At 33.7% G+C, this 12,419-nt stretch overlaps 1 protein-coding gene across 3 annotated transcripts; it reads left to right on the plus strand.

Annotated features, from left to right (window-relative positions):
• Positions 1-4,867: 4,867 nt before the first annotated feature.
• Positions 4,868-10,090, plus strand: LOC132600180 (protein DA1-related 1-like). 3 transcript variants are annotated; one of them, XR_009567151.1, is made up of 11 exons: positions 4,868-5,116; positions 5,870-5,960; positions 6,280-6,361; positions 7,035-7,109; positions 7,448-7,517; positions 7,663-7,761; positions 8,224-8,427; positions 8,512-8,565; positions 8,701-8,810; positions 9,199-9,641; positions 9,726-9,860. XR_009567151.1 is itself a non-coding variant. In XM_060313273.1 (11 exons), the coding sequence occupies exons 1-11, from the start codon at positions 5,075-5,077 to the stop codon at positions 10,007-10,009; spliced, it is 1,170 nt and encodes a 389-aa protein (XP_060169256.1). In that variant the 5' UTR covers positions 4,868-5,074; the 3' UTR covers positions 10,010-10,090. The 3 variants fall into 3 exon arrangements, 2 of the variants coding, with proteins under 2 accessions (XP_060169256.1, XP_060169257.1); XM_060313273.1 differs by having other exon boundaries at positions 9,199-9,257; positions 9,726-10,090; XM_060313274.1 differs by lacking the exon at positions 9,199-9,641 and having other exon boundaries at positions 9,726-9,886.
• The last annotated feature ends 2,329 nt before the right edge of the window (positions 10,091-12,419 follow it).

The raw sequence follows: 12,419 nt of genomic DNA on the forward strand, positions 1-12,419 counted from the left end.
TATCTGTATGATTATGATATTATGATCTGTGTATGGGGATGGCGGCCAGGATGGCATATGATCTGATCTGATTCTGTCTGTCCACCGCGTCCCGTACTAAGAGGACCGGGTTCTGTTACCGCGCCCCCAGACAGGGCCGGGATCTGTATATATGTATGCATGTGCCATCAGCATGTATACAAGCACATGCCTCTGTATGATTCTGTATGACTCTGTATGATTCTGTACGACTCTGTATGACTCTGCATGCATAATTCTGTCCGGCATACTTCTGTCCGTCCGTCTGGATTATGATTTTGTCTTTATGTCCGTATGGATTCTGATTCCGTATGTCCGTATGGTTTACGATTCTATCGGTCTGTCTGAACCATGATTCTGTCCGTCTGTCGGGATTATGATTCCGTCCGTCCGTTCGATTTATGGTTCTGTCCGCTATATATATATATATATATATATGCTTCCGGTTCAGACTATGATCATGTTTGTTATGTTTCTGCTTTGCATACTCGGTACATTTTTCGTACTGACCCCCGGTTCTTCGGGGGCTACGCTACATGCCCGCAGGTACAGACGCACCAGGTGATACGCCGCCAGTGTAGGGTTCTGATTCTGCCGTTTTGGAGAGCTCCCTTGATCCGGAGCGTATACTTTTGGTATATATCTTCTGTCTGCTGTATACTCTGTATGTATGGAAACTTTGGGTACGGCGGGGCCCTGTCCCGTCATATGATTCTGTATGTCTGTTAGAGGCCTGTAGATAGATGTGTGGGTTACGGGTTTCATCTGTTTGGTAGGTACGAACGATTTTGTGACTCCGTCTGTATGTTAGCCTCATCGGCTTGTCTGTAAATTTCTGTATGTTCAGGTATGTATATGTTCGCGCGCGTGCCGTATCTGTATCGGCCTAATTCTGTAAACATCTGTTTAAAAAAAAAAAAAAAAACTGCATGGTACGAAATTCTGTTAAGTAGGTACGTATGGGTATCCAGTTAGGATACCGGTCGCGGCCCACGGGGTTGGGTCGTGACAGTTAATGGGTGCTCGAGCACCAAAACTTAACACATGGGTCCGCCCCTACACTTATTGTACCGGGACGTATTTTAAAGATTTTTTTCCCGTCTCCCACTCGCCTCTGAGCAAATTATCCCAAGCATTTTATCATATTTTCAAGTGGAGATTTTTAATTTAAAAAAAAAATTATGGTCTATAGGGATTAGGAACATCAATAGTTTATGTACAAAATTCTCAATATAGTACTCCCTCCATCCCAAAAAAAAATGTTGCTATGGCTCATTTCACGCCCATTAAGAAAAAATAATAAATCATGACATACTTTACTAAGTTACTCATATTTATTAGATTTTTTTTTTAGAATTGATCACTATTAAGAAAAAGAGTTCTTTAATATAAAGGTATAGTTGAAAACAATTAGTACTATTTTTTGTCTTCTAAAACGACAATCATTATTTGCTAGAGTGACACTTATTTTGGAACAGAGGGAGTAACCGTTTATGGGGTTGCCTTTTAACACTAATAATTAGTTGAGAAATGTCAAAACACCAGTGATATAAAAAAGAAGTGCAGCACTACACTAATACAACAAATTATCTCACATCGCCATTTAGCAATGAATTTAACGTCTTTATGATAGTGCCATGCACCAAACTGAGCGCGGAGCTCAGTAATGTGAGCTTGTAACCCAAGTGGGAACATGAAGGTTATGGGATATTGAGCTGTACCAAAAAAGGTTGGGCTTGATTGGCAAATTTCTGGCCTGCCCTATCCAAGCAGGGAGTCGGATCATGTGGCCCGAGTGAAAAGATGAGCTTCTTGATCCCTGGGCTTGTGGCCTATTAATTATTCTTCACACAAAAAAGTTTCAAAAGCTTATATGGTCTTTGTTCAGCTTTTAATCATTTGGTTTCATTTTGAACACCTTCCCAAAATGTAGGGGTGTACATGAACCGGATTGGTTCGAATTTTTTAAAGACCAAATCAATTACATCGGATTTTTTAAAGACCAAATCAAATCAATTACATCGGGTTTTTTAAAGACCAAACCAAATTAATTACATTGGGTTTTTAACCTCGGGTTGTCTCGATTTTTTCGGGTTGCTCGGGTTTTTTCCGGTAAAGTCTCCATACAAAATATATAACTTGTACTTCAAATATTTCTTTAGTCCTAGTAAGATAGACTATCTAATTAAGATATTTATTAAAAAAATAACACAAAACGTGAGATGAGAGATGACATTGTACTGAAATATTCAACGAAAAAAATTAATGAAATTGCATAAATAAAATGATCATAATCTAAAAGTACTAAGTTATGCTACAATAAATACGGCTAATTTATAAGGCATGTAGAAAATGATCATAATCTAAAAGTACTACGTCATGCTAAAATAAGCACGATTAAGGAGTATTAATTACATGACTAGATATTAAAGAAAAAAATAAGATTAAGTTATGTATTTTCACTTTCTAAACTAATATAAAACTAAAGAATAAATATCAGCATTATTGTCATTTCAGTGTTATATGAATTACTTTTGTTACATTAATATTGATTTGATTTTTGTTGAGTTTTATTTGAGTTACTAATATCAATGGGCTATAAAACTTATTGGATCATTCAAAATTCTAATTCAAAGCTTGAAATAATATGTTAAAAGACAAGAAACATTATAAATAAATATTTTTATGTATAAAATATGTTTGAAATTTTATAAATGTAAAGTCGGGTTGGTTTAATTCGGTTTGACTTTTTTTAGTTAAAACCAAACCAAACCAATAGTGTTCGGGTTTTTCTTTTTAAAACCAAACAAAATCAAACCAAATCACTAGTCTGGTTTTTTTCTCGGTTTGATTCGGATTATCAGTTTGGTGCGGTTTGTCGGTTTGCTTTGTACACCCCTATCAAAATGTTTTCATTTTCTTTTGATAAGTTGATTGTATTTTTTGCTCGACACATATTTAGTCACCCGCTATCTTTCAATGAGAAAAAAATCCGTCTCTTATTAATAATTATAACTATTTTTATTGAACTTTACAGATTTGTTTTTTTTTTTCCTTAAGTAGTATAATATTGGACTGATGAGTACCTAGCTAATTCAACTGCTGCCCATTTATTTTTCAATTTCCGCCCGAAATCTTCTCTAATTATTTGTGTTTGTTACTTACTCATGTCTATTTAGGCTAGCAGTGTCATTTGGAATACATGCATTTAAGCATATAGAGATCGACATAGTTAATCAAAGGGGTTTGTTTTTATCGACTAAATTAATTTCCTATTTTCTAAATGTGGTAACTGCAATGCAAAGTAAACCATTTCTCAAACCACACGAGCACGTGCCATACTTGCAATGGCTAAGGCATTGTTGATCCAACTTTAAACGAAGGGCAAAACCATTAGAAAATCATAAGGACAATTTTGGACTTTATTCCTAAATGAATGAGTTAATCTCACTTTACCCCCTTAACATTTAAGAGTTGAGAAACAATATCTCCTTCCACATTTTGAATGAAAACGATAACCCTCTTATTGCAATATTTTCCAATGAGATTCTTTTTTCTTCACAAAAATCTTTTTTTTTTCTAGAACTAAAATACGAAATAACTCCTATTTTATTGATAATATACACCTTCATATCCAAAGGAATATAAGACCATTAGATTATAATTATTCCTCGATCTCTATATAATAACAACTAAATATTTATCTAAATAAAAACAAAAAAAAAGTGGCGCACATTTTCTTCAGCATAAATGAGGTCCAACAAGGATTTTTGATATTTTTAACTTCTTTTTGTTTTTTTATTTTCAACATAAAAAATTAGCTAAGAAAACGAGGTTTAACAAGAATAACAGGCATGTTCAATCTTCCGTTGCTCTTTTGAATTAGAGTGAACACAATGCTTGTTATTTGATTTTTATACCAGTGGTTAAAGTCACCCTATGCACCCTGAATCATCAAAATTTGCCAAAACGTGACATTTTCCCTTCTGATTGTTGCAAGTTGGACCTTATTTTTTTAGCTAAAGTTTTATGTTGAAAATGCAAAAAGAAATAAAAAGTGAAAAATATCAAAATATTGCTGTGAACTTCATTTATGCTGAAAAAAAAAAAAAGAAGGTAAGCCGCAGATTTTGTATGTTTTTGTTTAGACAAATATATGTTTAGTCTTATTATATAGAGATCATGGAAAAATTATATATAATGGTCTTATATTTCTCAGGATATGACGAGACATGTGGATAAAATAATTTACTTTCACATTTCAATTATAGAAAAAGAATAAAAAAAAAAAATCACCAAAAAATATTATTTAAGGGGTTACCGTTCCCAATCTAAATGTGGAGGGTATCGCTTGCAACTCTTAAAAGGTTAATCACTCTAGATAAATGAACACGTCAAATAGTCAACGATTGTGACACTTATTAGTCCATGGAGAAAGGAGATGCAACCAAGATTCATATAGTAGGCATGTGATCTTCCTTTCCCTCCAATAGGGAGATGCGAAAGAGAATAAAACCGTGTCGACACCTTCGAGCAAATGCTAGCTGTCAGTGCCACTCATTAATTTTAAATTTGGGTGTATTTGTTTGTCTTTCGAATGTGAGTTCTTTACTCTCTTTTTAATGAGCAAATAAAAGTAAAATTTATGAAAATGAAAAGCTTGGCTGGTGAACATGAAGCCCACTAGCTAAATTTAATAAAGATTTCTTTCCAAAGAAGAATTGACTTCATCTCGGTCAAAGTCTACGTAAATGATTATTCAATTGGAATTTTATATTTGTACGGACAACAATAAACAATATACACACTTACCACTTTAGTTGAGTTATACATGCAGATGTTGGGAGTTTATTCCTTAGAACCCCATGTTTACAAATTATAAATATCCCATACACCTGTTGATCTGTGGATTTTCTTACGACTCAACAAAATAGCCTTTTCAACATCTCAATCTAGCAGTAAACTTGCAGTTTTTCTGTGAATAGCCTTTTCATGCTTTAATTTGCTGTTGCATTTTTTCATTTTTCCTTAAAACCAGAGGATTTTAACCTTGAAAATGCTGGATAATAGATTCCTGGATGAAGCTCCATCATACGAGGTTTGATGTTCTTGCTTCTGATAGTATATACTGCTATTATATACTTTGTCTTATAAAATATTATTCTGATAGTACGATAGACCGTTGTGGTTCGACCCTTCTCCGACCCCGTGCATAACGGAGGTTAGTGCACCGGGCTGTCCCTTTTATTCTTATTGTTAATACTATTAATGTAGTTTCATTATAGTTTGATTAAGTGCTTTGATGTTAGATTTTCTTACTCTTCCTTTTTTGGCTTTTCAGATAGAACTGTAGATTTATTTCTCAATATCTGATTGCACATGCACCCAGGCCCCGGCCCTTTTTGCTTGTTCATATTATTCTTTATAGTGTGTCAAGAAATATTTTGGCTATAACACTTGCATGCACATGCACCCATGAATCTCGTTCAGTGTTTGTACTTTACATAGATCTAACGCCAGATGATGACAACTATCATTGGGATTTGTGAATCAAAGTGAATGACTAGAGACATGATTTAGTTTAGCTACATTGAAATTTGATTTATTGCCTGCTGTTCTTTAGGTACATCAATATATAATTTAAGATCTGTAGTTATTTAGCCTCTTAACAAGAAGCTAGCTGCTATCCATACACAAGAAGATCAATTTCCTCATGACTTCCTTAAGTTCTGTGAAATTTAATTTGTTATGTACTTTTTGTTGATGAGATATTTGCAATTAAATCATGTTCTAAAGAAAAAAGTTTAAAGTTTGAATATTCATCTCAACACATTTGAAATGTTGAATACAGGACCAATTATCAGAAGATGAGATCGAGGATGTGGTTCATGCTGTTAAGCTCTCTCTTCAAGAATCGGAGAGAAAACAAATATACATGGGTGGTAAGGGCTGTTAACAATGTATCCTTTTCTTCTAACTTCTTTTAAGCAAACGTCCTAAGCAGGCGAAGTCCAACATTGACAAATACATATATTTATAGTTTGGACATCGGCAAAAACAAAAACTCCTATTTGGTTATGCATTTTCCTTTGAGCTGGGATTGCTTCCTCTAGGGAAAAGCACCTGCTCTAATTTTAGCTTAAACCCACAATTTTCATAATTTTAAAGCTTCAAAACTTCTCTTGCTTATTTTGCTTGAGCTTTTATATCCTTACAAGAAGTTTCCTCGGGCAATCTATAGATTTGGTCACGTTTTTTCAGATGAGGAGTCATCCCAGATTGATGAGGCAGAAGAGCTTGCAAAAGCATTGGAACAAAGCATAATATCCTCTAAAGAGTCGAGGTAATCACGGACTTATCTCTTACTAAGAAATTTTTAGCAGCTTTTGGGAATTCAGCATTTCCATCTAAGGAGAAGATTGGGCTTCACCGCACTTACTTCTCTGCCATAGTTTTGATAAGAATGTAGTAATGAGACCTTAATGTGAATCTTATTTGAGACTGATACTTTAAGGATGATAAGTCTTTTCAAGGAAATGATCAGGATTTAAATGAAAGATGTTCTGCACATATGTTTTCTAATTTCTACACACTTCACTATGACGAGCTCTGAAACATACTATCCCAACTCATGATAGGATTTGGCTGAACACCTTTTTTCTCATTTGTAAAACTACACCAGTTCCATGTTATTCAACCAAAACATGCAATATTCCATCAATTTCATGATATATTGCTCAGTTTCATTTTGGTTGTTGGAGGATTATGTCTCTGCTAGCAGGTGGTACAAAAATAGGAAAATACTTCTTTGTAGACCTGTTCATCTTTGTGACATGATGATCTTTCTAAATCATCCCAGAACAATCTACTTTCAATTAACCAGGGACTAGTTTCAGGAGACAGGGAGGTGATAGTTATGAAAGCAAAACTAGTATAACCATTTTGTTATATGTCACATTTGTGTAATTGTCCTATTTCACTCCCCTTTACTAATCAAAAGTTTTACATCAATACAGCACCAGTACTGGATGCATAGGACTGAAATGGTGGAAGGTTTTCAAGGAGTATAAGCCATTTGGACATACATCAAAGTAAGTGTAACACAACTAAAGTTCCTGTAAAGAGTTGAGATTTTTTTTGGAATTGACTGGTAGTTGTCTATGCGAAGAAAAGGAAAAAGAAAAAAAAGAAAAAAAACATGCTTCTCTGGTTCTCTTTGATAAACCTAATTGTCATAAGAAGGAAAAGAAATGTAAGAGAAGGCTAACTATCGTTCTGGAAGCTATAGCGAGAAGTATAAGAAAGAAAGAATTCTGCAGTAGTTTTTCTTTTTACCAGAATGTGAATTCTGCAGTAGTTTTTCTTTTTACCTGAATGTTTTCTTCTCCATTACTATTCAATTAAATGTGCATGGTTTTGTACTTTGAAGGGGCACTTCTTCGCCGAGCAAAAGTAGGCAGCGGCGAAATATTACTGTTTGTGATGTTTGTGAGGAACAGGTTTGTGTTATTCCTCAAATGTATCCTTTCTGAACTTCTTCAGTCTTTCTTGCCTTGTAAAGTGTGAAATGCTTAGGAAATATGATTTACCTGTTGCTTCTTTTATGTTTGATTACGGCTTTCTCACACAAAACTTTTTGTATAGATTCGCTCGGCGTGGTTAAGGTGTTACTGGGGCCAGACATACTGTGAAAAGCATATATCTGATGGAACTCCTACATGCTGTAGCTGCTACAGACTCAAGGTTTATAACACTTTATGTATTGAACCTATTGTTCACTAAAATGAGGAAAGGTCAATAAACCGATGTGCTCCGTTGAGCCTGAGGGCACAAAAGTACCTGTTGAATGCAAATATATCTTCCCTTGATTCAATCACATAGAGACAATTATAGACACGCATATAAGTTGGAGTTTTATAATCAACAATAAGGAAATTAGTTGGTGTATTAAGATTCAAAGCAAACTGAATACCTAGTGCACCATATTAACATTAGTATGTTGCCTATTCTCATTGGCTTATTGCAACTGCTGTTCTAGCATACATGAGGCAGTTTAACTAGCAATTGATATCTTCCTAATCGAACTTGAATGCACTCTAGTATCTGTTAGTACACAACTGGCAGATACTAGGATAAAGAGTAAAAGACAGTCTAGTCAAATTGCAGTTATAACATTTTAGTGAAAAATTACCCACCTTTCTGCAGTTAGGAGATATGAAATATATCACTCTGAGTGATGGTCGGAAACTTTGCCCTGACTGTCGTCATACGGCCGTGATGGATCCTGAAGAATGTAAGCCCCTTCTTAATGAAGTGCATAGATTTTTCAAAGGATTAAACATGGAAATCAGATGCTACATTCCAGTTCTGTTAGTTGATGAAGAAGAGATGATCAGAATCTTTAACAAGGTACTTAGAGCAGGTGTCTAGATTAGCAAGAGCAATTATATCATCGAATTTTGTGATAATAATAAAGTTTGGTTGGTTTGCCAGAGAGCACTTGGCCTGACTACTTTTGAGCGTTACCGATTTGAGGCCAGAACTTATGTGAGTATATCTATTTTTGTTACACTTCTCTTAGATGGTTACATTTCTTGTCGTAAAAGAATGAAAATTTTATACCCTCTCATGAATGAAACAGAAGATATTTGGTGTATGTCATTTTGCATTTCACTATGCTAGGTGACAAGATCAATACAAAAGGGTGACGATGTTGAAGTGGTAAAAGACGTATATCACCTGCTCCCAGGACACAGAGTGACATCAATCCAGCTTCTATATGGCTATCCCAAGTAACTTTCTTTGTTAGCTACTTTTATACTTTCAGATGAGTATGGTATATTTCATAAATAACTCCCATTCTAGAGATGTGCCTAATGGGGTAAAGAATCTGCATCGCATTGTTCTATATAAACAGTCTCAAAAGTCTATTCTTGGTAAAGATGTCCTAAAACAGTTGATATGACCAGGTGAAGAAGAGAAACTGGTTCAGAGTTTTAGAGATGTTACTCATTTCTTTAAAGCTTTTGGGCATTCACAAAATCTATCAGAATAAAAAACTCCTGATGCCCAGTTTGCTTTTTCCTTCCAAAAAGCACTTGATTCTAGTCTTAAAAGCATCGCATGTAATCAACTCCCTACTTGAATTGATGGCATGTGCCAATGGCCTTTTGTAAACAGGTTGGCCTTGGGAGCAACCTTGGCTCATGAAATGATGCACGCTTGGATGCAGATTCAAGGTGATCCTTGGCTAGTTGATCTTGTCTAATATAATCAGCTGTAGCATTTGTTTTATCATTTATGTTGAAAAAGACTAAAAAGAAATCAAAGCAAACTTAATTATGGAATCACATTCCTCAAAACCTAGTTTTAGTTCGACAAAAGAGAAGAAACATAAGAAATTTTCCTTCTCACCAACTTTACCTCTCAATTCTCAAACCAAAGGAAAGAAAGAAAACATTGCTTCCTAAGTCTCTTTTTGTTGAGAATATAGTTAAATATTAAAAGTGTGTTCTCTCTAACAGTTTAAGCTTTTAGATGAGATGGTCATACACTTCAACATGGTAACAAAGCAGGCCAAAAGTCCTGTGATCAAATCTCACCGCCACCCATTATCAAAATAGGTCACATACTTCAACACTTTGCAAACGAAACCTTATCATCTCCTCATAACGTATTAATCATTTTCTCTAATATCTCTTTTGTAGGCTACAGAGGAGGAATACCACTACATATTGAAGAAGGTATTTGTGAAGTCATGTCTCACAAGTGGATAGAATGGCATGCTTTTGTTGGTGATGAGTTTATGAATGGTACAAGTGAAGAAGCTCAATTCTTGAGACATTTGAAAGAGTATCTGAAAGACCGTATAGAAAAAAATTATAACGAGACCTATGGTCATGGATTCAGAGAGGTGAAATGGGCTGTTGAGCGATATGGTCTAAGATACACAATGAAGCATATAGTGAATACAGGCAATTTACCACAGTGACTTGCTCTCTCAATTCTTTTTTGACCAGTGTCCAACTGTAATTTTAACTCAAGTTAATGCACGATAGAAATGATTTTTTTACTACCATAGTTCAATTGTAAACCACCTATAAAATTCAATCAACATCCACTACAACTCAAATGAACTAACTGGTAACTATCACATGTAACAGCTGACCCTATAAAACTTTTTGAACGAACAAAAGTAGTAATATAGCTCAGAAGAACTAAAAATCCTTGTGTGGTTGGAATCCACATCACTTTGAAGTAAAGAAAGAGAATGTGGGTACGAGAAATTGATCAACTCATTATATTCATGATCGGGCAAAAGCTGAAAAAAGAAGTGAAAATACACTAATTTTATTTAGAAAAGTCATTTATACATTGATACTTTAGGAATGACCTATTATCCCTATTCTCGTGAATCGTGAGTGAAGAAGAAGAGGGGAGGCGCATGAAGATGGAGAACATAAGGGGGTGGCGGATAAACTTTTGTGCCTAGGAAAACTTATGCCATCAAAATTCAAGGACAGAGCCAGGCTTTTCATTAAAAAAAAAAAAGGGTTCAAAACATAAAAAAAAAAGTAAATATACGAATAAGTTAATGGGGTTTAACATCTATAATATATATATATATATATAAAAGTAATTTTAATCATATATAAATAATGTTATTTTTCGCCGAAAACCCGCTTAGCCCTACCTGGCGCCGTCCCTCAGAATCTGCACAATATTTTCCTCACGTGATTGCTGTAATTTTACTAGCGGTGTTAACAAGAAATGCTAGTTATGATAAATTTAAAGAATTTATAGCCTGTTTGGACAAGCTTTTGAGAGGCCAAAAGTGTTTATTTTAAAAAAATGAGGTGCTTGACCAAGCTTTTTTGAGAAATAAGTGCTTATGAGGAGTAGCAGAAGTTTGACCCAAAAACACTTTTGACAAAATACACTTAGAAACACTTTTAAAAGTTTGGTCAAACACTAATTGTTTGTCAAAAGTATTTTTTAAATTAATTAACCAAATACAAATTATTTCTCATTAAAAAATCTTTTTTAAAAAACACTTTTAAAAAAATACTTTCAAAATTAACTCATTTTAAAAGTTCTGTCAAAAGGCTATAAGTATGCATAAAGCTATAACTTTAGACGTACTCTCATATTTAAAGGACCATTTCTGTCATTTTCTAGTGAAAATTTTTACAATGGTAAAGGCATAAATATAACATTATCTGTCAATTTTAATTTAATTGAAATTTAAAAAAGAGGGCCACCACTTTATGCTCTTCATTCTCCCCCTTTTCTTCTTTCCACGTCTTTTTCTTCCCCTTCAGTTTTCTCTCTTGTCTTTCCTCCTTTCTCTCATTTTCTCTTTTTTATTAATTTTAAAATCAATTCTATTATATGCAGATTAAAATTCTTTTAAGTTATTCATCTGTTTCATTATTTAGTTTTTCAATTTTTATTTAAAAATTCGATTAAACTCCGAACAAGCTTAAATGCAAATAATTGTCCCTTCCAAAAAAGTTTTTAATGTAAAAACTGATAACCAAAAATGAATTTAAGATACTTTTGAAAGTAAAAATCCTTTGGAAAATTTATTAGATTTTTTTTCTTTTGGTATATATTCAATTCAAAGTTGCTACATTCTGCACCCAATAAATCCAAATTTCAAGTGCCATCAAAGTACCTTGATTCTAGGGGTGTGAAAAAACCTATTTAACCGACAAACTAAACCAGCAAAGTCTTCAAATAAAACTGTTTTCACCTCCCGCGTCTTTCACATAAAAATACTATACTTAAAAAATATAATTTTAATAAGACCTTATGTCCTTATTGGGTTATCTGTTTAACCGTTAATAAAAATTTAAAAATCGAAAATTGAACTAGTAGTCTAATAAAAAACATTAATTATTGACCCAATAACTCGATATCGATAAACCAATAACATTTTTTTGATTCTGTTTATCGGTTAAACCATTTTTTTTTCACACCCCTAGATTCAGGGTCTACTTTGATGACACTTAGAATTTTGGATTTCTCGGATGCAGAATGTAGCAACTTTGAACTGAATATATACCAAAGTACCCTAAATTCATTTTAGCTATCAGTTTTTACATTAAAAACTTTTTTCAAGAGCCAATTATTTTCTTTTAAGCTTGTTCGGAGTTTAACTGAATTTGTAAGAAAAATTAAAAAATTGAATAATATCTTAACGAGTTTTGATTCGCATATAATAAAATTGGTTTTAAAATTGATAAAAAAGAGAAAATTAGAAAAAAGAGGAAAGAGGAGAGAGAAAACTGAATAGAAAGAAAAAGACACGGAAAGAAGAAGGGATGAGCATTGGCGGAACTAGAATTTTTACTAAGGGGTGTCAAAATATAAAAAAGTAAATATACGACGAAATTAAG

This window comes from Lycium barbarum, chromosome 6, assembly GCF_019175385.1.
Source record: "Lycium barbarum isolate Lr01 chromosome 6, ASM1917538v2, whole genome shotgun sequence".
Classification (NCBI taxonomy): Eukaryota; Viridiplantae; Streptophyta; class Magnoliopsida; order Solanales; family Solanaceae; genus Lycium; species Lycium barbarum.

What these genes read in the sequence shown, in the direction of transcription:
- LOC132600180 (XM_060313273.1), top strand. Translation starts at nt 5,075, where the DNA reads ATGCTGGATAATAGATTCCTGGATGAAGCTCCATCATACGAG. An exon ending in ATATCCTCTAAAGAGTCGAG is followed by an intron (nt 6,362 to 7,034) that starts GTAATCACGGAC and finishes ACATCAATACAG; the next exon opens with CACCAGTACTGGATGCATAG. An exon ending in CGCTTGGATGCAGATTCAAG is followed by an intron (nt 9,258 to 9,725) that starts GTGATCCTTGGC and finishes TCTCTTTTGTAG; the next exon opens with GCTACAGAGGAGGAATACCA.